The 24,850-nt window shown below is 39.6% G+C and overlaps 1 protein-coding gene across 4 annotated transcripts in view; it reads left to right on the top strand.

Moving 5' to 3' along the window:
• Positions 1–529: 529 nt before the first annotated feature.
• Positions 530–24,850, top strand: part of LOC126963792 (guanylate-binding protein 6-like) — a 30,352-nt gene continuing 6,031 nt past the window's right edge. Inside the window, exons 1-12 of one of the 4 annotated variants that reach the window (XM_050806439.1) lie at positions 530–805; positions 10,523–10,584; positions 11,232–11,434; positions 12,195–12,322; positions 18,323–18,432; positions 18,637–18,833; positions 19,380–19,625; positions 20,665–20,945; positions 21,666–21,878; positions 22,793–22,895; positions 23,220–23,413; positions 24,391–24,589. In XM_050806439.1, the coding sequence (XP_050662396.1) occupies positions 10,574–10,584; positions 11,232–11,434; positions 12,195–12,322; positions 18,323–18,432; positions 18,637–18,833; positions 19,380–19,625; positions 20,665–20,945; positions 21,666–21,878; positions 22,793–22,895; positions 23,220–23,413; positions 24,391–24,589 (1,885 nt within the window). In that variant the 5' untranslated portion in view covers positions 530–805; positions 10,523–10,573. The other 3 variants (XM_050806457.1, XM_050806448.1, XM_050806429.1) reach the window with 3 other exon arrangements.

Genomic DNA, 24,850 nt, shown 5'->3' with positions numbered 1-24,850 from the left:
ACCCAAGAATTCCCCTAAGAGAAAAATGCTTACAATATTCTTGGTTTCTGAAGGTTTGTTTATTGTTTCTAATATGGGTTTTCTATTTTTCTTGTGTGCCAAGGAAACTAAAGCTAACTGGGAGAGGTATCAAGAAGAAAGCCCAGGAAGACTTCCAAGGTGGGGAAGACAGAAGAAAGCTGGCAGGACTGTGCTTGCTAAGGTGTGACTGTGCAGCATCTGTGGCTTTTTCTGACCCCTGCACCCAACCACCATCCTCAAACTCAGATCAGGGCCGGGCGCGGTGGCTCACGCCTGTAATCTCAGCACTTTGGGAGGCCAAGGTGCGCGGATCACGAGGTCAAGAACTCAAGACCATCCTGGCTAACACAGTGAAACCCTGTCTTTACTAAAAACAAAAAATTAGCCAGGCGTGGTGGTGGGTGCCTGTAGTCCCAGCTACTCGGGGGGAGGCTGAGGCAGGAGAATGGCATGAACCTGGGAGGAGGAGCTTGCACTGAGCCAAGATTGCACCACTGCACTCCAACCTGGGCGATAGAGTGAGACTCTGTCTCACAACAACAACAACAACAAAATTGAGATGTGCCTCTGCTAATTCGTAACAACTGCATGAATTGCTTTTACTTTCAATTTCAGCTTTATTGCACCATCCCATTCGTGGAAATGACTAGCTTCCTCAGCTCTCTCTCTTTTTCTCCTTTATAAAGGAGGGACACAAAAGAAAAGTGGAAGGAGGAACGAGAGCAAGGGGGTACTGAAAGGCAACTGAAAACTCAAAACTTGGAGCTGTGGTGCTGAAGAGCAGGTATGTTTGCTTTCTTTTACACGCAACTTGGTCCAACTCAAGACTCGGTTTCTGATTCAGAGTGGCAGCTGAGGAAAGGGCAGGAAGGGCAGGGGGCCTGCTGCCTGGCCTGCAGGAATCTGTGACTGGCTTTAGTTCTGGGGAAGCTCAGCTTCTCCCCTTGAACCAGTGACAGCCAAGAGGTCACAGCCAGGCACACCATGTCCCCCTGGATATGCTCCTCCCTGATCATCAACTCAGGACAGCAGTGAGTGGCCTGGAATGAGCCCTGGTGGGCGCCTGCCTGGCTGTCTCTCTCAGGTCCTGCGGCAGGCCCAGAAATGCAGAGAACAAGGAGCTTCCAGGCAATTATAACCTGAAGGGAGAGTTTCTTTTCTATTTGTCTAGTGGTCACACTTAGGAAAGGTTCAGAGTAAGAGCTCTATTTAAGTCTCTATGTAGAAATAAAAGCTAGTCCTTACATCGCTTGTCTTTATGACTTAAAAATAATTACATAGTCTCTCTCTCTGTGTGTGTGTGTGTGTGTGTGTGTGTGTGTGTGTGTGTGTGTGTGTGTGTGTTAGTTTCCCACAGGATCATCAGAGTTACCTGTAGCTCTTGATAAACAGATAGATACTTAGGCCTGGGAATCTGGGTGTTAATCCCCTCAGGTGATTCTTATGTAAATCAGAGTTTGAAAACCAGTCCTGAATAGGATTGAACAGCTGTATTTCATTTAGTAGAAGTTAAAAGTTCTCTGTTTCCTCACAGCTAAGAAACCAGAGACCTGATTTATATAAAGATGTTTGCAGGAGCAGCCACATCTTTCTAGAGCTTCCTTGATTGCTTACTCTAAAGAAGGGACTGTACAGTTGCAGTCACTGTAATGTGATGAACACGTTACAGTGCATTTCATCGTAGAAATCAGGGCCTCATGTTTGATCTCCATTCTCCTTACTCCCCTCAGTGAAGAATCAGACAAGAGCAGGTTGTACAGCAACAGCGTGCTTAAACTTTACTATTTTGCTCTAATGAAAAATTTATCTGTAGTTTTGGTTTCTTAGTAATTTACAGTTTGCATATTTTGTTGAACTGTATAAGCTAATGGACCAATTGTTATTGTAATTATGTAGCTTAACCTCCATTTAATTCAACTTTTACTAAAATCCTATTTTGTGCTGTATGTCATGTTAAGATATAAGCTTGTAATGTCTCATTTTATTACTAAAACACCCTCCGGGTTAGATGTATGATTTAACTCACAGACCCCTATAATTAACAGGCTCATCTAGGTGATGCTCCTTGGTCAAGGCCATATAAGTAGTGAATGATAGAGCTGGTATTTTTGATGGCATTAGAAGCATCTTGAATATTTGACATATGAATACAAAAGTGAGTATATGAAGCATTTGAAGACAATATTATATTTACATATTCTGATTATAAAGAAATACAAATATCATAGAAAATCATTTTAATATAATGGCAATAAAAATGTGCCAGGAGATCTACAGAATAATTGTACTTTCAATACTAAATTTATGGAATTAAACTTCACCTCTCAAAAGCTTGCAATGAAATCCCGTATGCCTTTCACCTCAATTCACTCAACAGTGACACTGACATTATCTCTCAAAAGGAAATCTCTCTAACTTATCTGTGTATAGATAAACCTCTCTCTCTTTATATATCTCTAATCTATCTCTCTGTATAATACGCAATGTTATACGTATTGTTATTCTAATTCTTTTTTTTTTTTTTTTTGTCATCTGTGGGAGTAACTCACTGAGAACCTGACCCTTCTAGGCTAAGTGCTTCAGCCTGTATTTTAATTCTTTAGATCTAGACATGTTTCTGCTTCCCTTTTGAAAAAGGTAGCCTCCATTCTCTAAAAGATTCTCATCCCACGTTGCTTCTTCCCCTTCTCCCTCCAATTTCTATCCCTCTTCTAAACCTGTAGATAAAAGATGAGCACATACAGTCACATTGACAAAGTAGAGAGCATGTTTCAGTGTATGATAATCATTAAAAAGTTACTGCAGGTTACTGATCAAAGAACATATAGGATAACCACTGTCTTTGATTGTCAGTTTGTCAAGGATTTTGTCTTTTACTTTTTTTGTTTTGTGGTGAAATAGGCATAATAAAATTAATAAATTTTACAATTTTAAGAGTATACTTCAGTGACACTAATATGTTCGCATTGTTGTGCAACCGTCTCCAGAATCTATTCATTATTGTAAACGGAGTCTCTCTACCTTTAAACAATGATTCGCCCTTCCTTCCTCCCTCAGCCCATGGTAATTATGCTTCTACTTTTTGTCTCAATGTATTTGACTATTCTAGTACCTCATCCAAGTGGAATCATTTAACATTTGTTCTTTTGTGTCTGGCTTATTTCACTTGGCATAATGTCTTCAAGACTGATCCATGTTGTAGCATGTGTCATAATTTCAGACATTTTTATGGATGAATAATATTCCACTGTAGGTATGTACTACATTTTGTTGATATCATCTGTTAATGGACATAAAGGTTGTTTTCATCTTTTAGCTATTATAATGCTACCATGACCATTGGTGTGCAATTATCTGTTTGAGTCCCTGCCTTCAATTTTTTTGGTGTATATACACAGAAATGAAATATATCTTTTTAATTATTATTTTTTTATTATACTTTAAGATCTAAGGTACATGTACAGAATGTGCAGGTTTGATACATAGGTATACATGTGCCATGTTGGTTTGCTGCACCCATCAATTCATCATTTATATTCGGTATTTCTCCTAATGCTATCCCTCCCCCAGACCTCCACCCACCAACAGGTCCCATTGTGTGATGTTCCCTGCCCTGTGTCCAAGTGTTCTTATTGTTCAGTTCTCAAGTATGAGTGAGAACATGCGGTGCTTGGTTTTCTGTCCTTGTGATAGTTTGCTGAGAATGATGGTTTCCAGCTTCATCCATGTCCCTACAAAGGACATGAACTCATTCTTTTTATGGCTATATAATATTCCATGGTATGTATGTGCCACATTTTCTTAATCCAGTCTATCATTGATGGACATCTGGGTTGGTTCCAAGTCTTTGCTTTTGTGAATAGTGCCACAACAAACATATGTGTGCATGTGTCTTTATAGTAGCATGATTTATAATCCTTTGGGTATACACCCAGTAATGAGATTGCTGGGTCAAATGGTAATTCTAGTTGTAGATCCTTGAGGAATTGCACACTGTCTTCCACAATGGTTGAACTAATTTACACTCCCACCAACAGTGTAAAAGCAGTCCTGTTTCTCCACATCCTCTCCAGCATCTGTTGTTTCCTGACTTTTTGATGATGGCCATTCTAACTGGTGTGAGATGGTATCTCATTGTGGTTTTGATTTGCATTTCTCTGATGAGCAGTGATGATGAGCATTTTTTTCACATGTCTGTTGGCTGCATGGATGTCTTCTTTTGTGCATTGTCTGTTCATATCCTTTGCCCACTTTTCGATGGGGTTGTTTCTTTTTTTTTTCTCATAAATTTGTTTGAGTTCTTTGTAGATTTTGGATGTTAGCCCTTTGTCAGATGGGTAGATTGCAGAAATTTTCTCCCATTCTGTAGGTTGCCTGTTCACCCTGATGGTAGTTTCTTTCACTGTGCAGGAGCTCTTTAGTTTAATTAGATCCCACTTGTCAATTTTGGCTTTTGTTGCCATTGCTTTTGGTGTTTTAGTCATGAAGTCCTTGCCCATGCCTATGTCCTGAATGGTATTGCCTCGGTTTTCTTCTAGGGTTTTTGCGGTTTTAGGGCTAAATTTAAGTCTTTAATCCATCTTGAATTAATTTTTGTATAAGGTGTAAGGAAGGGATCCAGTATCAGCTTTCTACATATGGCTAGCCAGTTTTCCCAGCAACATTTATTAAATAGGGTTCTTGTTTTTGTCAGGTTTGTCAAAGATCAGGTGGTTCTAGATGTGTGGTGTTATTTCTGAGACCTCTGTTCTGCTCCATTGGTCTATATCTCTGTTTTGGTACCAGTACCATGCTGTTTTGGTTAATGTAGTCTTGTAGTATAATTTGAAGTCAGGTAGCATGATGCCTCCAGCTTTGTTCTTTTGGCTTAGGATTGTCTTGGCAACGTGGGCTCTTTTTTGGTTCCATATGCACTTTAAAGTAGTTTTTCCAGTTCTGTGAAGAAAGTCATTGGTAGCTCAATGGGGATGGCATTGAATCTATAAATTACTTTGGGCAGAATGACCATTTTCATGATATTAATTCTTCCTATCCATGAGCATGGAATATTCTGCCATTTGTTTGTGTCCTCTTTTGTTTCACTGAGCAGTGGTTTGTAGTTCTCCTTGAAGAGTTCCTTCACATCTGTTGTAAGTTGTATTCCTATTTTATTATCTTTGTAGCAATTCTGAATGGGAGTTCACTCATGATTTGACTCTCTGTTTGTTAATAGTGTATAGGAATGCTTGCGATTTTTGCACATTGATTTTGTATCCTGAGACTTTGCTGAAGTTGCCTATCAGCTTAAGGAGATTTTGGACTGAGACGATGGGGTTTTCTAAATATACAATCATGTCATCTACAAACAGGGACAATTTAACTTCCTCTTTTCCTAATTGAATACTCTTTATTTCTTTCTCTTGCCTGATTGACCTGGCCAGAACCTCCAACACTATGTTGAATAGGAGTTGTGAGAGAGGGCATCCCTGTCTTGTGCCAGTTTTCAAAGGGAATGCTTCTGGTTTTTGCCCATTCAGTATGATATTGGCTGTGGGTTTGTCATAAATAGATCTTATTATTTTGAGGTATGTTCCATCAATACCTAGCTTATTGAGAGTTTTTAGCATGAAGGGCTGTTGAAGTTTGTCGAAGGCCTTTTCTGCCTCTATTGAGATAATCATGTGGTTTTTGTCATTGGTTCTGTTTATGTGATGGATTATGTTTATTGATTTGTGTATGTTGAACCAGCCTTGTATCCCGGGGATGAAGCCAACTTGATCATGGTGGATAAGCTTTTTGATGTGCTGCTGGATTCGGTTTCCCAGTATTTTATTCAGGATTTTCACATCGATATTCATCAGCGATGTTGGTCTAAAATTCTCTCTTTTTGTTGTGTCTCTGTCAGGTTGATGTTGGCCTCATAAAATGAGTTAGGGAGGATTCCCTCTCTTTTTCTATTGATTGGAATAGTTTCAAAAGGAATGGTGTCAGCTCCTTTTTATACCTCTGGTAGAATTCGGCTGTGAACCTGTCTTGTCCTGGACTTTTTTCGGTTGGTAGGCTATTAATTATTGCCTTAATTTCAGAGCCTGTAATCCGTCTATTCAGAAATTCAACTTCTTTCTGGTTTAGTCTTGGGAGGGTATATGTGTCCAGGAATTTATCCATTTCTTCGAGATATTCTAGTATTTGCATAGAGGTGTTTATAGTATTCTCTGATAGTAGTTTGTATTTCTGTAGGATCGGTGGTGATATCCCCTTTATCATTTTTTATTGTATCTATTTGATTCTTCTCTCTTTTTTTCTTTATTAGTCTTGCTAGCGGTCTACCAATTTTGTTGATCTTTTCAAAAAGCTAGCTCCTAGATTCATTGATTTTTTGAAGGGTTTTTTTGTGTCTCTGTCTCCTTCAGTTCTGCTCTGATCTTAGTTATTTCTTGCCTTCTGCTAGCTTTTGAATTTGTTTGCTCTTGCTTCTCTAGTTCTCTTACTTGTGATGTTAGTGTGTCAATTTTAGATCTTTCCTGCCTTCTCCTGTGGGCATCTAGTGCTATAAATTTCCCTCTACACACTGCTTTAAATGTGTCCCAGAGATTCTGGTACGTTGCATCTTTTTTCTCATCAGTTTCAAAGAACATCTTTATTTCTGTCTTGATTTCTTTATTTACCCAGTAGTCATTCAGGAGCAACTTGTTCAGTTTCCATGTAATTGTGTGGTTTTGAGTGAGTTTCTTAATCATCAGTTCTAATTTGATTACACTGTGGTCTGAGAGACCATTTGTTGTGATTTCTGTTCTTTTACATTTGCTGAGGAGGGCTTTACTTCCAATTATGTGGTCGATTTTAGAATAAGTGTGATGTGGTGCTGAGAAGAATGTATATTCTGTTGATTTGAGGTGGAGAGTTCTGTAGATGTCTATTAGGTCTGCTTGTTTCAGAGCTGAGTTCAGGTCCTGGGTATCCTTGTTTACCTCCTGTTTCATTGATCTGTCTAATATTGACAGTGGAGTATTAAAGTCTCCCATTATTGTGTGGGAGTCTAAGTCTCTTTGTACATTTCTAAGGACTTGCTGTATGAATCTGTGTGCTCCTATATTGGGTGCATATATGTTTAGGATAGTTAGCTCTTCTTGTTGAATTGATCCCTTTACTATTACGTAATGGCCTCCTTTGTCTTTTTTTGATCTTTGTTGGTTTAAAGTCTGTTTTATCAGAGACTAGGATTGCAACCCCTGCATTTACTTGGTAAATTTTTGTCCATCCCTTTATTTTGAGCCTATGTGTGTCTCTGCATGTGAGATGGGTCTCCTGAATACAGCACACTGATGGGTCTTGACTCTTTATCCAATTTGCTAGTCTGTGTCTTTCAATTGGGGCATTTAGCCCATTTACATTTAAGTTCAATATTGTTATGTGTGAATTTGATCCCATCGTTATGATGTTAACTAGTTATTTTGCCCATTAATTGGTGTAGTTTCTTCCTAGCATCAATGGTCTTTACAATTTGGCCTGTTTTTGCAGTGACTGGTACTGGTTATTTCTTTCCAAGTTTAGTGCTTCTTTCAGGAGCTCTTGTAAAACAGGCCTGGTGGTGACAAAATCTCTCAGCATTTGCTTGTTTGTAAAGGATTTTATTTCTCCTTCACTTAGGAAGCTTAGTTTGGCTGGATATGAAATTCTGGGTTGAAAATTCTTCTCTTTAAGAATGTTGAATATTGGCCCCCATTCTCTTCTGGCTTGTTGGATTTCTGCCAAGAGTTCTGTTGTTAGTCTCATGGGCTTCCCTTTGCGGGTAACCTAACCTTTCTCTCTGGCTGCCCTTAACACTTTTTTCTTCCTTTCAACTTTGGTGAATCTGACAGTTATGTGTCTTGGGGTTGCTCTTGTTGAGAAGTATCTTTGTGGTGTTCTCTGTATTTCCTCAATTTGAGTGTTGGCCTGCCTTCCTATGTTGGGGAAGTTTGCGTGGATAATATCCTGAAGAGTGTTTTCCAACTTGGTTCCATTCTCCCCATCACTTTCAGGTACACCAATCAAATGTAGATTTGGTCTTTTAACATTTTTCCATATTTCTTGGAGGCTTTGTTCATTTCTTTTTACTCTTTTTTCTCTAACCTTCTTTTCTCACTTTATTTCACTAATTTGATCTTCCATCACTGATACCCTTTCCTCCACTTGATCAAATCAGCAATTGAAGCTTATGCATGTATCACGAAGTTCTTGTGCCATGGTTTTCAGCTCCATGAGGTCATTTGAGATCTTCTCTACACTGTTTATTCTGGTTAGCCTTTCATCTAATCTTTTTTCAAGGTTTTTAGCTTCCTTGTGATGGGTTTCAACATCCTTTAGCTCAGAGAAGTTTCTTATTATTGACTTTCTGAAGCCTACTTCTGCCAACTCGTCAAAGTCATTCTCCATCCAGAAAAGGTTTGTTCCCTTGCTGACGAGGAGCTGTGATCCTTTGGAGGAGAAGAGTCACTCTGATTTGTAGAATTTTCAGCTTTTCTGCTCTGGTTTCTCCCCATCTTTGTGGTTTTGTCTACCTTTGGTCTTTGATGTTGGTGACCTACAGGTGGGGTTTTGGTGTAGATGACCTTTTTGTTGATATTAATGATATTCCTTTCTGTTTGTTAGTTTTCCTTCTACCAGTCTGGTCCCTCAGCTGCCGGTCTGTTGGAGTTTGCTGGAGGTCCACTCCAGACCCTGTTTTCCTGGGTATCACTAGGGGAGGCTGCAGAACAGCAAATATTGCAGAATGGCAAATGTTGCTGCCTGATCCTTCCTCTGGAAGCTTTGTCTCAGAGGGCAGCTGCCTATATGAGGTGTCTCTCAGCCCCTACTGGGAGATGTCTCCCAGTTAGGTTACATGGGGTTCAGGGACCCACTTGAGGAGGCAGTCTGTACGTTCTCAGAGCTCAAACGCCATGCTGGGAGAACCACTGCTCTCTTCAGAGCTGTCAGACAGGGACATTTATATCTGCATAGGTTGCCTGCTGCCTTTTGTTCAGCTATGCCCTACCCACAGAGGTGGAGTTTAGAGGCAATAGGCCTTGTTGAGTTGCAGTGGGCTCCTCCCAGTTCCAGCTTCTCTGGCCACTTTGTTTACCTACTGAAGCCTCAGCAATGGTGGACTCCCCTCCCCCAGTCAGGCTGCTGTCTCGCAGATGGATCTCAGACTGCTGCACTAGCAGTGAGCAAGGCTCTGTGTGTGTGGTAGTCACTGAGCCAGGCACGGGAGAGAGTCACCTTGTCTGCCGGTTGCTAAGACCTTGGGAAAAGCACAGTATTTGCATGGTAGTGTCCCATTTTTCCAGGAAGTCTGTCATGGCTTCCCTTGGTTAGGAAAGGGAAATCCCCCAACACCTTGTGCTTCCCCGGTAAGGCAACACCCCATCCTGCTTTGGCTCGCCCTCCGTGGGCTGCACCCACTGTCCAAGCAGTCCCAATAAGATGAACCAGGTACCTCAGTTGGAAATGCAGAAGTCACCCCTCTTCTGCATTGATCATGCTGGAGGCTGCAGACTGGAGCTGTTCCTATTTGGCCATCTTGGAATTACCCCAATCAGAAATGAAATATTTTGATGTTAATTCTATGTTTCATCTTTTTTTAGGAACCACCATACTTTTTCTTTTTCTTTTTTTTTTTAGAGACGAAGTCTCGCTCTGTTGCTCAGGCTGGAGGAGTGCAGTGGCGTGATCTCGGCTCACTGCAAGCTCCGCCTCCCGGGTTCATGCCATTCTCCTGCCTCAGCCTCCTGAGTAGCTGGGACTACAGGCGCCCACCACCACGCCCAGCTAATTTTTTGTATTTTTAGTAGAGATGGGGTTTCACCGTGTTAGCCAGGATGGTCTCAATCTCCTGACCTCGTGATCCGCCCGCCTCAGCCTCCTAAAGTGCTAGGATTACAGGCATGAGCCACCGTGCCGGGCCACCACCATACTTTTATTCTTAGTGGCAATACCATTCATATTTCTACTAGCAATGGACAAAGATTCCAATTTCTCCACATCCTAGCTAACACTTGTTTTCTGCTTAATTTTTTTTTGAAAATATTAGTCATCTTAATGGGTGGTTGTGGAGTGGTACCTCACTGTGGTTTTGATTTGCATTTCCCCAGTGATAACTAATGTTGCACATGTCTTCATATGTGTATTAAGGTCATTTATAGGTCCTCCTGGGAGAAATGTTCATTTCAGGGCATTTTCAATTGGGATTTTGTCGCTGTTGAGTTGTAACAGTTCTTCATGTAGTCTATCAAATATATGGTTTGGAAATATATTCTCCCATTCCATGGGTTGCCTTTTTACTACATTGACAGTGCTCTTTGATGCACAAAAGTTTTTAATTTTGATTAAGTGTGGTGTATCTATTTTTTTTTTTTTTTCAGTTTTCTGTGGTTTTGGTATCATGCACAAGAAATCATTGATACTGGAAATCTGAGTAAGGCAGAACATATACTAGAAAGGACAGCCCCCAGTCAGAATAGCAGGTTATAAATAAAGTCTGTTCTACTCCCTTCAGTTCAGGGAAGGGAAGTGAAAACTGGACTGCCACCTCCTCCAGACCACAACCATGCCCTTGAGGTGAGTGGATAGGGAAAGGGCAAATGAAACACCTTGGAATTTCCTACTATTTTGAATGTGCCTTTTTTTTTTCTACTGGACATTTTCTTGGGTGCTGTAGACCTTTGACTGTTTTCTAGAGCTTCTATAAGATAATTTTAGTCATTTTTTCCAGTTGATTTTGATGTCTCCAAGAGAGAAGAAGGACTTGGAACTTCTTAGTCTGCCACTTTGCGCAATTGTCTGGGTTTGTAATCCTGGCTCTATGACTTATGCATTCAGCCTTTGTGAGACTCATTTATCTCATTTACATATATAGGGATATAATAATCTCTAACTTGTAGGTTCTTGTAAGTGTCAATGAGGTCAGATATTTAAGGCAGGCATCACAGGGCTTGGAGTATTGTAGACCCCCTATTATGATAACAATTACTTGAGTTTTATTATTACTATTGAAGAAAAATTATGGAGATGATAATATACTATGTTTCATTGCTAACACCATTACGGATTTGGGAGAATGATGGAGGAAGCCTTTTGTAGTTCACTAATGCTAGGTTACATGTTATCTCAAAGAAATGCAAAAGTCTTATCGGTCCTAAATTTATGGGTGTTTGCATTACTGAGGCAGAGAATGTAACCTTATTTCTACTGGGAGGCTCTTCTAGGTTGGCGGTTGCCATGGAATCTGGACCCAGAATGTTGGCCCCCATTTGCCTGGTGGAAAACAACAATGACAAGCTGTTGGTGAACCAGCAAGCTATACAGATTCTTGACAAGATTTCTCAGCCAGTGGTGGTGGTAGCCATTGTTGGACTGTACCGTACAGGCAAATCCTACTTGATGAACCGTCTGGCAGGAGAGAATCATGGTGAGTGGTATCCTGGGACACAGGCCAATTGCTTGATTCCAGTATCTTAATGCTCTAACCTAGGCATGTGAAGCGCGAACCCAATTCCTTTCAATAAACCAACCTTCTCATTCTGATTCTCACCACCAAATCACTACCTTTCTGTAACCTTTCCCCATATTTTTTCCTTTATTCCCATTAAGGAAAATCTCCCCTACTAGTACTCAGAATCCTCCCATGTCTTGTGTATTCAAGTCCTGGGCTCCCATAATTGTGTCTCCTTTCTCTTATAAGATATTTTACTTTCTTCACATAATATTCCCATCAACATACAAGGATGTTTGAAGGTGTATCATCTTAAAAACTCTTCCTGAATTTCTTGTGTTTGTTTTTGTCTTTAATCACGTTCAATGCAAAAAACATTGTCTCAATCTGCTTTTTTGAATTATTTTTCTTCTCATGTCTTTATTCAACCTACTCCTGTCTGACTTTGAACCCCACCACTTTTCAGGATGTTCTTGTTATCAGTGACCTCCATTTTGTCTGATTCATGGATTCCTCTTCGTCTCCATTTTGAGCACTTTCTTGGCATCGTTCTCACATTTAATGTCCCTTGCTTTTTGAAATTGATGAATCACAGAGAGAGACATTCTTGAGGAAATATAGAAAGCACCATCTTGTATGCTGGGTTAGTTACAATCCAACCAGTCTGAATCCATGGCCCCAGGGCTGCTTGGCTGCTCTGCTGTCCCCATGCTTAGCTTCCTCCTCTTCCCTGCAGGCTTCCCTCTGGGCTCCACGGTGCAGTCTGAAACCAAGGGCATCTGGATGTGGTGCGTGCCCCACCCCTCCAAGCCAAACCACACCCTGGTCCTTCTGGACACCGAGGGTCTGGGCGATGTGGAAAAGGTAAGGCAGGGAGTCATAGGCAGGTTTTTTTTATTCCAGACATGATTCTTGTAATTTAATTGTTGTGATATATTTGTGAAAACTAGAAATCCAACTACAGTGAATAAGGCAAACTTTGACCTGTTTGAGTCACACTTCCAGACAAGATTAGATATCATGGTATATTAGGTAAAACATTCTTTTATTTCTTGGCACAGTGGTGAATGATTTGATTCAATTTCATAAAATCTTGTTAAGCAGTTGAGTTCCAGGCCTTTGGGCTGAGTAGCGTAGACATTGGTGAACAAAGTAAAGGTCCTGCCCACAAAGAGCCCTCAGGGTGTAGAATGATTGGGAAAGAAGTAGGTTGCCGAGAGGGAGGAGATTGGAATGCAATGCAGTCCCTGCCCTCCGTCAATTCCACCTGGAGCTCTGTGGCTGGAATGGTCCTTTTGAGTTACCATGTTTTGGGACAAGGGTGTTAGGTCTTCATCCCTGGTGCTGGTCAGTCACTGGAAGTCTGTCCTGGAAAACTCTCTCATTAAGAGAGCTGACACCTGTGATCCAGGCAGCACCTCACAACTTTCACCATGTACAGTTGCGTATAACAGTGCCTTGATAAGAAAGAGAAGAGGTATTGACTCCAATCTCAGGAGATGAGGAAAGGCCTCTCACCCACCTTCTGAGCTACCACGTGAAGAGTACATTTGAGGGTTGGAATTAAGAGAGTTCAGTTTATATTTCTCAGGATGAAGCTCATCAGCTACCCACAGAGCATTCTGGAAGGCTTTGAGACACTTCTGATTGTGCTCGTCATATAAAAGTATTTGTTCTTCCTACAATAAACATTATAAGATGAATTTTTGGTGTTTAGCTTCTTATGAATGGGTGAAATAAATAATTTCTCTCTTTTTTTGTCTTAGTTTGAGACTTATTTGGGAATAGTTTCTAAATTTCTATATATATACACTTTATTTTTGCCCAAACAGGCATTGGAAATTCTGTTTGTTTTTTGGCTTTAGTGTTGTATAATTGACAAATAAAAATTGTATATAATTAAGCTGTACAACTTGATGTTTTGATATGTGTATACACTGTGAAATGATCACCATAATCAAGCCAATAATATAGCCATTACCTCACATAGTTATCATTTTGTTTTTTCTATGCCCTTTTTTTATTTTTTGGTGTGGTAAGAACAATTAAGATCTGTTCTCTTAGCAGAAGTTAAGGTCACAATCAATATAGTATTGTTAGTTACAGTCACACTGCTGTACAGTAGATCTCCAGAGTTTATTTATCTTGCATAACTGAAATTTTATACTCTTTGACTAACATTTCTTCATTTCTCCCATCCCCAGCCCGTGGCAACCACTATTCCACTCTGCAGCTCTGAGTTTGACAGTTTGACTATTTTAGATTCCACAAATAAGTGAGATCATGCAGTATTTGTCTTTCTATGTCTGACTTATTTCACTTAGCCTAATGACCTCAGTGTTCATCTATGTTGTTGCAAATGACAAAATTCCCTTTTCTGAGATTGAATATATATTATATATAATATTCAATATTCAATAAATATATATATGCATGCTATGGATGGGTTGGCTGTGTCCCCACCCAAATCTCATCTTGAATTGTAGTTCCCATAATCCCCACATGTCGTGGGAGGGACCCGGTGGGAGGTAATTGAATGATGTGGGTGGTTTCCCCCCGCTATTCTTATGATAGTGAGTAAGTTCTCATGAGAGCTGATGGCTTTATAAGGGGATTCCCCCTTTACTTGGCTATCATTCTTCTCTCTCCTGCTACCATGTGAAGAAGGATGTATTTGCTTCCCCTTCCACCATGATTGTAAGTTTCCTGAGGCTTCCCTAGCCATGCTGAACTGAGTCAAACTTCTCGCCTTTGTAAATTGTCCAGTCTTGGGTATGTCTTTATTAGGCAGCATGAGAATGGACTAATACAATGCATATACATGTACTCTGTGTTTTCTTTTCTGTTTGTCCATTGATGGACATTCAGGTAGTTTCCATATCTTGGCTATTGTGAATAATGCTGCAATTATTACGGATATATTTAAATATTCATACTTCCTTATGTAAATATAAATATGAAAGTACAGATATCTCTTTAAAATATTGATTTAATTTCATTTGGATTTATACATAAAAGTAAGATTACTGGATCATATTGTAGTTCTATTTTTAATTTTTTGAGGAACCTCCATATTTCTTCCATAATAGCTGCATGAATTTACACTCCAAAAAACAACAATGTTCCCTTATTTTATATTCTTGCCGATAATTGTTATTTTTAATTCCTTTGGAAATAGCCATCTTAAATGTGTCAGGTGATATCTTATTTTTGTTTTAATTTGCATTTCCTTGATAATTAGTAATTTTATACACCTTTACATATACATATTGGCCATTGGTATGTCGTCTTTTGAGAAATGTGTATTCAGGTTCTTTACTCATTTTTTAATGTTTATTTTAACTTCAGGGGTACATGTGCAAGACGTGCAGGTTTGTTACATAGATAAACATGTCATGGGGGTCGGTTGTACAGGTTATTTTATCACCCAGGTATTAAGCCTAGTGTCCATTAGTCATTTTCTCTTCTTCTCTCCTTCTTCCCCTCCCACACCCTCCCATAATCCCCAGTGTGTGTTGTTCCCCTCTAGGTGTCTGCATGTTCTCATCATTTAGTTCCCACTTATGAGTGAGAACATGTAGTGTTTGGTTTTCTGTTTCTGCTTTAGTTTGCTAAGGATAATGCCCTCCAGGCCCATCCATGTCCTTGAAAAGGACATGATTTTGTTCTTCTTTGTGGCTGCATAGTATTTTATTGTGTTTACTTACCACATTTTATGTATCCAGGCTATCACTGATGGGCATTTGGGTTGATTCCATGTCTTTGCTATTATGAATAGTGCTGTAATGAAAGGAAGACATGCATGTGACCAACAATCATATGAAAAAAAAGCTCAGCATCACTGATCATTACAGAAATCCAAATGGAAACCACAGTAAGATACCATCTCACACCAGTCAGAATAGGATATTAATAGAAAGTCAAAAAATAACAGATACTGGTGAGGCTGTGGGCTTTTACACCATTAGTGGAAGTGTAAATTAGTTCAACCATTGTGGAAGACAGTATGGCAATTCCTCAGAGAGCTAAAGACAGAACTACCATTGAACCCAGCAATCCCATTACTGGGTATATACCCAAAGGAACATAAATCATTCTATTATAAAGACACATGCACGCAAGTTGTTGCCGCACCTTTGCTCATTTTAAATGAGGTATGAGGTTTTATTTGCTATTGAGTTATATAAGTTCCTTATATATTTTGGATATTAACCCCTTATCAAATATATGGTTTGCAAATATTTTTCTCCCTTTCCATTGGTTGCATTTTCACTCTGCTGCTGGTTTCCTTTGTTACCTGAAGCATTTTAATTTGATGCAATCCCACTTGTCTAATTTTGCATTTGTCACCTGTGCTTTTGGTGTCATATCTAAAAACATCATTGCCCAAACCAACGTCAAGTTTTTTCCCTGTATATTCTTCTGGTATTTTTATGGCTTCATATCTTTTTTTCCCTCTTCTATATAACTAAAATTTTGTGTCCTTTAGCTAACATTTTCCAACCTTCCTTTTCCCCTCTCCACTAGCTCCTTGTAACCATCATTCTACTTTCTGCTGCCATGAGTTCAACTCTTAGATTTCACATGTAAGTAAAATCATGCAGTGTTTGTCTTTCTGTGCCTGGTTTATTTAACTTAGCTTAACATCCTCTAGATTCCTCCAGGTTGTTGCCAATGACAGGATTTCCTTCTTTTTGGAGGCTTAATAGTATTTCATTGTGTATAGATTTCACATTTTTTAAAATTCATTCATCTGTTGATGGAAACAGGTTGACTCCATGCCTTGGCTATTGTGAATAGTAAGCAATAAATATAAAAGAACAGATATCTCTTTGACATAGTCACTTCATTTTCCTTGATGTATACACAGTAGTGGGATTTCTGGATCCAGTTTCTAGCTGTCCATTTAAGTCTTTAATCCATTTTCATTAGTTTTTGTGTATGGTGTAAATGGGATCAAATATAGATCTCCTGCATACATGTGGATATCTATTTTTCCAGCACCATTTATTGAGGAGACCATTGTTTCTTTAATGTATATTCTCAGCACATTAGTAAAAAATGAGTTCACTGTGGATGTATACATTTATTTCTGCATTGTCTATTCTGTTCCATTGATCTATATGTCTGTTTTTATGCCAGTATCATACTATTTTGGCTACTGTGGCTTTGCAATATATATTGAAATGAAGAAATATAATGCCCCAGGCTATGTTCTTCTGGTTCAAGATTACTTTGATTATTCAGGGCATTTTGTGATTCTGTTTTAATTTTAGGATTGTTTTTTATATTTATTTAAGAACATTATTGGGGCCAGGTTGAGACAGTGGAGATGGCTTGAGGCTAGGAGTTAGAAACCACCGTGGGCAACATAGTGAAAGCCCATCTCTACAAAAAAATAATAATAATAAACAAAATGCCTTTGGGATTTTTATAGGTACTCTAAAGTCATCTATCAAACAGTAATATACTCCTGTCTAAATAGTTTATTGTTTGTCACGAGTCCCACTTCTAAGAAGAATCCTCATTGATTACTTTTTTTAAAATTAGGGATTGTTGGGCATAAAGTAATGAATAGGCTATTCTTCCTACCTCTAAAATTTCATATAGAATCTTCTGGAATTATGTAGAAATCTCTAGATCTCAATTTGTATATTTGTTTTAGGAACTAGTTACATATGCTTTTTAGGGTAGAAATAATTCCTGGACTATCTATAATTTAGACATGCTCTAATTTATAAAACAAATTTAGCCTGACATTTAGTGTCCTTAATCAACCAGGTACTGGAGCTCCCTATTCAGTCTTATCTTCTGCACTTACCCTCTGCTCAGTCAGACCAATAAACTCTATTCTTATTGCAAAGATTCCTGAAATCTACAATCTCTAATTTTGTTTCTGTGGGTCTTTCTACTTGCAGAATCACCTTCATTTCTTCAAATCCACATTCTATCAATTCTTTAACATTCAGCTCATGACTTCCAGGAAGCCTTCATACTACATACACTTTCTTCAATTTTCATAGCTCTTATCTTCTAGGATAGACTTGTAATTTTTAATTTAACATTATAGCTATGGGTTCCACTTCTTATGTACATTACTAAGATGTTATCTCTTTAAAAATATTGTCATTTTTATTGGATTCATCATTATGAATGTTTGTCACAACTTTGAAATAGTCATCTTGAGAGTAAATTTATTAAATTTGCTTTTCTAAACATAAGAACAGTGAGAAACATTCTTCAGTTTCCTATAAGTGTTTGCTGAATTTAATTGAATATAATTACAATCCCCAGTTATGCATACTATGGTATGGTTTTTTTATATGATGCATGGCCAATATATATGTTTAGACTGAAGAAGTGTTAACACTCATCATGAATATCCAACTGAGAACCAGATATTTTACTAGTTTTTCCATATATGCATCTTATTTCATCCAATTGAGGAAAAGAATAACCCTATGAAGATTAGAATCCTTTTATATGTAAAGAAATTGTGATTAGATACAAAAAAAAAAATTAGCCAGGCGTGGTGGCGGGTGCCTATAGTCCCAGCTTCTAGGGAGGCTGAGGCAGGAGAATGGCCTGACCGGGGAGGCGGAGCTTGCAGTGAGCCGAGATCACGCCACTGCACTCCAGTCTGGGAGACACAGCAGGACTCCGTCTCAAAAAAAAAAAAAAAAAAAAAGAAATTGTGATTAGAAGACATATTGTACTATCAAATTGTTGTTTACATTCATGTCTATCTTCTTTGTACAGCAAGTACATTAGCTGAAATCATAAATGAAAGACTGACAAAATAAATGTCTCTGTGAATTTCCAAAGACTACACTCCTAAGTCCTTTGCTCTAATGTGCTTTTTAGGGTGACCCTAAGAATGACTCCTGGATCTTTGCCCTGGCTGTGCTCCTGTGCAGCACCTTCGTCTACAACAGCATGAGCACCATCAACCACCAGGCCCTGGAGCAGCTGCAGTATCCTTCCAGGAATAGAACAGAATCACCAAGTTTCATTGATGTTATAGGAATGGAGATCAAGTCATTTCCTCCTTCCCTTTAATTGAATTACCTTTGGTGCAGCCTAGGGAACCCAATACAAAAGAGAGTGTTTATAATATTTTTTTAAAAGAAATGTGTGAATTGTGGGCAGACAGTTGCTTTTCCTTACCTAAGTCCTAGTTATGTGACGGAGCTCACAGAACTCATTAAGGCAAAGTCCAACCCAAGGCCTGATGGAGTAGAAGATTCCACAGAGTTCGTGAGTTTCTTCCCAGACTTTATTTGGACTGTACGGGATTTCACTCTGGAGCTGAAGTTGAATGGTGACCCTATCACAGAAGATGAGTACCTGGAGAATGCCTTGAAGCTGATTCAAGGTATCAGCAGGTGGCCTGGGTTGTGGGTGGTCCAGTGGGTGTGTGATCTGCTAAACACTGCCCATCATCTCTTGGGTTTCATTTGTATTTGAGACTAGATTGAGGTCTGTAGAAATGGGGACTGAGGGGTGTGTCGAAGAGCTCTAGGAATGGAGCCTAGTTCACTTAAGAAAAGTAGAGTCTAAAGTGCAGATAAATTATTCAAGACAGATTTGTTCTTTGTACAATTAGTACTGTAGCATTCAGATTACAACGGGTGCTAAGACTTTCTAAAAACAAGATGCTTGTGATCCCTGTTTTCCCCTCTGCTTTTCTGTGTTTAGAAAATGACTGACCAGATAATTGTTAGACATGAAATTACAAAGAAAAGCCTATCTAATAAAAATATATGTCTGTGTTAGACCACTTTGCATGAATGTTTATGTTAAAGGAGGTCTGTAAACCTAGAAGATGGCAAAAAGACAATATAAACCCTGTCAAAAATACCTTTAGCTCTCTTATACCAAGACTATTTTCACTATATTCTCCATTTTTCTTATCCTTCAGGCAAGAATCCCAAAGTTCAAGCATCCAATTTGCCCAGGGAGTGCATCAGGCATTTCTTTCCAAAACGGAAGTGTTTTGTCTTTGACCGGCCAACACATGACAAAGACCTTCTAGCCAATATCGAGAAGGTGGCAGAAAAGCAACTGGATCCCACATTCCAGGAACAAACAAACATTTTCTGTTCTTACATCTTCACGCATGCAAGAACCAAGACCCTCAGGGAGGGAATCACAGTCACTGGGAATCGTGAGTCTCCTTTTTACATTTCTATGGTCCCGCATGTGTGTTGAATATATTGTATAATGTGTTTCTCAGAATTTTTGTTAGATTCCATATAGAACTATGTGTATACAGGAATCCATGCTCAATGAAGAAATGTGTATAATTATCACACTTACTGCAATTTACAAATTCCTCTCCAATATTGCAAACTCTGTCACTGATATCTGTGACTTCCTCATATCTGAAAAAAAAAATCCTCTGATGATAAAATAACTAACTGAATATAAAAACAGACATATAATATTTTCTTAGGGTAAGTCTTATATGTTCAATATTCTTTGCAAAGAGAATACAAAAGATATGTTGAAGTTTAAAAACCTCTAGAAGGCTGGGGGTGGTGGCTCACACCTGTAATCCCAGTACTTTGGGAGGCAGAGGCACGCAGATCACTTGAGCTCAGGAGTTTGAGACCAGCCTGAACAACATGGTGAAACCCCATTTCTACAAAAACTACAAAAATCAGCTGGGCATGGTGGTACATGCCTGTAGTCCCAGCTACTTAGGAGGCTGAGGCAGGAGAATCACTTGAGCCTCGGAGGCGGAGGTTGCAGTGAGCCAACATCACACCACTGCACTCCAGCCTGGGCTTCAAAAAAAAAGTCTAGAAATAAATAAATATTAGCCCATAATTCCCTGAAAATACATTGGTAGCTTCAGAATTAGGAATAAATGCGATATGATTTGCCCTGCATCATTTTATCTGTGTAAACTACCTTTCTTATAATCTTTAAATGAGAATTTGTACTTCCTGTATACCCTCTAGTATGTTAGATAAAAGTAGATATTTAAATTTTTTAGCAGTGTGGACTGGTGATCCATAAAAATGAAGAGTCATTATGAAAAAAAGTGATAATAGCAGAAAGAGATAGGGATGTGGGTGTATGTGTTTGTATGTGTGCACATGCGTGTGTGTGCATGCATGTGTGTGTTCTCAGAAATGTAGCCTAGGATCCCATTGAGCTTTAATTTCATATTTAGCCCCTAAATCTCCTGGTCCATTTAGGTCTAGGAACTCTGGCAGTGACTTACGTAGATGCCATCAACAGTGGAGCGGTGCCTTGTCTGGAGAATGCAGTGATAACTCTGGCCCAGCGTGAGAACTCAGCTGCCATGCAGAGGGCAGCCAACTACTACAGCCAGCAGATGGCCCAGCGAGTGAAGCTCCCCACAGACACGCTCCAGGAGCTGCTGGACGTGCATGCGGCCTGTGAGAGGGAAGCCATTGCAGTCTTCATGGAGCACTCCTTCAAGGATGAAAACCAGGAATTCCAGAAGAAGCTCGTGGTAATTTGCCTTAGTCATTACTGTTCATCATCCTTCCCCTTGAAGAATGAAGCCTATACTTGCCTTTATTGACACCAATGCTCATCTGTCACTGAGGAATAACTTATCATGGATTCTCATGAGGGATAGAGTTTCAAAAGACTACATATCCCTCTTTTATCTCCCCAAACCTTAAGCACTTAACCAGAAAACCTTCTGATAACTGAGGTAAAAATCAATACAGATCCCTTAAGATCCTCCTTAAGTGAACACTTCTAAGGATTCCTGGCCTGCTCTGAACACGCACAAGTCATCCCTGAGCGGTGCAATTTTTCTGTGCATAGTCTACCTTTCCCAGAAAAACAAAGATTCTCTTACCAGATCTTCATTCCGGGCCGTTGTTTAACTTACATTGCTCCTTCTTGTATCCTTGTACCACTGAGGACAGGAGCACAGGATGCTACCGCTGCAACAAACCATAGAGATTATGGGATGTAGTCCCATCATGTCACCGATGAAGAACCTGAAGCTCAGGAAGGTTAATGAACTTTTCCATAGCCTTGAATAGAATTTTTAGCATTGTGAATATATGAAATTTTGTGTTTCTGATTCCACATCTACTCCACTAGAAAGTTTTTCTCATGAGGACCACAGTTAGATTGACTCTTCTACCAGATTCTTTAGAATTTCATCTCCTCCATATGTTTCTTCTGGTGACATCTCTCTACATTTCCCTTGCAGGAAATCACAATGAATAAGAAGGGGGAGTTCTTGCTGCAGAATGAAGAGTCCTCTGTTCAGTACTGCCAGGCTAAACTCAATGAGCTCTCAAAGGGCCTAATGGAAAGTATCTCAGCAGGAAGTTTCTCTGTTCCTGGAGGGCACAAGCTCTACATGGAAACAAAGGAAAAGATTGAACAAGACTATTGGCAAGTCCCCAGGAAAGGAGTAAAGGTGAGGAATAAGGGGAACATGGGGAAGTTTATAGGATAGAGTGAATGGAGTCTTTGGCACCAGCCGTGGGTAATAAGAGGGCAGAGGGATAGCATAATGCCTTAGCTTTCAATGTCCACTATTTATTATTTATTTCTTAGAATAAAAATTTTCATCCCCACACAAAGAATATAGTATCAGAAATCCAGGAGAGACAGAACGAAAATTAGCCATGTGCCAAGAGCTGGTGATTTGTGTGGTTAAAGTAGAATCTTTGCATTCAAAGTTGATAAAAATGAGAGTATGAAATAAATAGACAATTGCACACAGAGTAATGATATTTATGGACCTGTGGAAAATGGGCTACCTATCTGGTGTTTATTACCACCACCTAGGTGATGGTAATACAACTAACTCACAATGAGCTGTTATTACCTACAGTGTATTGTTAAACTCTTCCCTAGACATTTTAATTTCATCTTCCTAATGACTTTAAGAAGCACCCTTATTTTGGAAATTTTGCAGATCTGAATTTATACCCAAGGATGATTATATAACTTGCCTAAAGTTGTAGCCAGCAAGTGGCAGGAGAAAGCAAGAGCATAGATTAGAGGCAGCATTGCATAGTGGAAGACAACCATATATAAGCATCAGAGATTGGGAGTTTGTACACCTGTGCACATAGTTCTGCCTGGCCAGAACCCAAAGCAGGTACAGGGAGATATTATAGCCGTGGGAGAGGCACGGGAGGGAGACAGGAAGCAGGAGTTGAGGAGGGGCTCTGGTCACACTTAAGAGCCTGCACACTTTGTAGGGGGCCACTTTAGAATTTTAAGCATCAAGCAAAAGTTACAAGACCATAATTATTTTTGCAACACTAATACCCAGAACATCAATTTTCAAAGAAATCTAAGTGCTTTTTCTTGCTTCCATAGGCAAAAGAGGTCTTCCAGAGGTTCCTGGAGTCACAGGTGGTGATAGAGAAATCCATCTTGCAGTCGGATAAAGCCCTCACTGATAGAGAGAAGGCAGTAGCAGGTATGGGGCAGGGCTCAGCTGACAGCAGGAGGACTATGTTTATACAATGCCCTCTAACAGATCCAAAATGAGGAATTTCCTCTTGTGTGGAGCACACACTCTGCTAAATCTGAAAATAACAAGGGGAGCTATGATTGTACCTCAGCCAGACAGGCAGAGCCTTTCCCATCACATTCTCAAATGTGCTCTTAATGGTGTGGACCTGGGTAAATTCTGTGATTTCTCACCCTGCCTTTCAGATTTGGTTTAGTCTCTGAGCTCAGAAAAGTGGAGATGAATCTTCACCTATTATTTTCTTCTCTTTCTAATACCTTCATGGAGCAGTGGATCGGGCCAAGAAGGAGGCAGCTGAGAAGGAACAGGAACTTTTAAAACAGAAATTACAGGAGCAGCAGCAACAGATGGAGGCTCAAGAGAAGAGTCTCAAGGAAAACATAGCCCAACTGAAGGAGAAGCTACAGATGGAGAGAGAACACCTCCTGAGAGAGCAGAATATGATGCTGGAGCACAAGCTGAAGGTAAGTCTGCCCTTGGCCTCAGCAGGCCAGACGGTCCTTGCCCAGGTACCTCAGGAAGGGCTGGTGAAGGTTACAGCAGCATCTTGGAAGGAAGCACATCACCATTTGCTGCTTGGGAGTCACTAAAAGCCCTGAATCCTTCTGTGTGTGTGTGTGTGTGTGTGTGTCTGTGTCTGTGTGTGTGTGTGTTTCATTGTTTCAGTAAGACTTGGAATTCTTCTCTATATTCTCTATACTTAGATTCTGGAGAGGTGAGGTTGACTATGATCCCTACAAGTCCTTGGGGAATATAAATACGGTTGGAGCTGCTGTTTGGGGAGATTTTAAAAGTAATCTCAAGAGGTTAAACATACATTCCACACAGTGTATTAGATGTGAACGGCAACTGGTTTCCTTCACCAAGCACATATTACCAGGAGCTCTACTACCACCCAAACACCCTGAGGTGGATCTATGCTGACGTACAACTCTCAGAAATTTCCGGACTTAAAAGGACAGAAAAGGGAAACTTGCTGCAGTTGTTACCCTGTGTGGGTAGCCTGCCCAAATTAGCACACAGTGTAGGGAGAATTCTTGCGTTGTCCATCTGAAAGTTCTCTCATAAGGGATTTCTGCATCAGCTTATAAGTTCCTTTCATTCCTACAATATGGGTGACCATGCTGCCCAATTGGGACTGAGAATTTATGCAATCAGACCAATGACTACCTCCCAACTGGCATCTTTTGGGCAGGAGCATGTAGAATTTGTCCTCATACCTGAGTTAGCACCATAGCAAAACCATAATGTGGGTGAATATTAGTAAAGTTGTAAACTATGCTTCCTCATAATGTCTAAGTCCAAATTCTCCTCTAATCATTGATAAAATGTTTTTAGGAGTAAAATAAAGGAAGTTTCACACAGGTCTTAAATACAAAATGTAAGTCTTAAGAGAATAGGGATTTTTAAAAATTTACTTTCCTTCCTACATTTTCTTTAGGTCCAGAAAGATTTGCTTGATGAAGGATTTAAGAAGAAATGTGAGGAGATGAATGCAGAGATAAATCAACTAAAACATATGATTGATACTACAGAAAATGATGATACTTCCTGGATTGCGCATACCTTGGACAAACTTGTCAATGAGCTAACTTCAATATTGTCTGGTCCTGCTAAATTAATTGGTCAGGTTGTCAAAGGTGTGAGTTCGCTCTTTAAATAGCATGAGTTCCTCTATTAAGGATATTATAGATCATACATATATGCTTTGCACTATTTTTGATCCTGATCTGTACGTTTTTCATTTTCATTCAGCAAAGTTTTTTTTTTTTTTTTTTTTTTTTTTTTTCAGAGAGTCTTACTCTGTCGCCCAGGCTGGAGTGCAGTGGTGCAATCTCGGCTCACTGCATCCTCTGCCTCCTGGGTTCAAGAGATTCTCCTGCTTCAGCCTCCCTAGTAGC

This window comes from Macaca thibetana, chromosome 1, assembly GCF_024542745.1.
Source record: "Macaca thibetana thibetana isolate TM-01 chromosome 1, ASM2454274v1, whole genome shotgun sequence".
Taxonomy (NCBI): domain Eukaryota; kingdom Metazoa; phylum Chordata; class Mammalia; order Primates; family Cercopithecidae; genus Macaca; species Macaca thibetana.
Note: the sequence above shows the minus strand (reverse complement) of the source record. Positions and strands in the feature narration are given on the sequence as shown.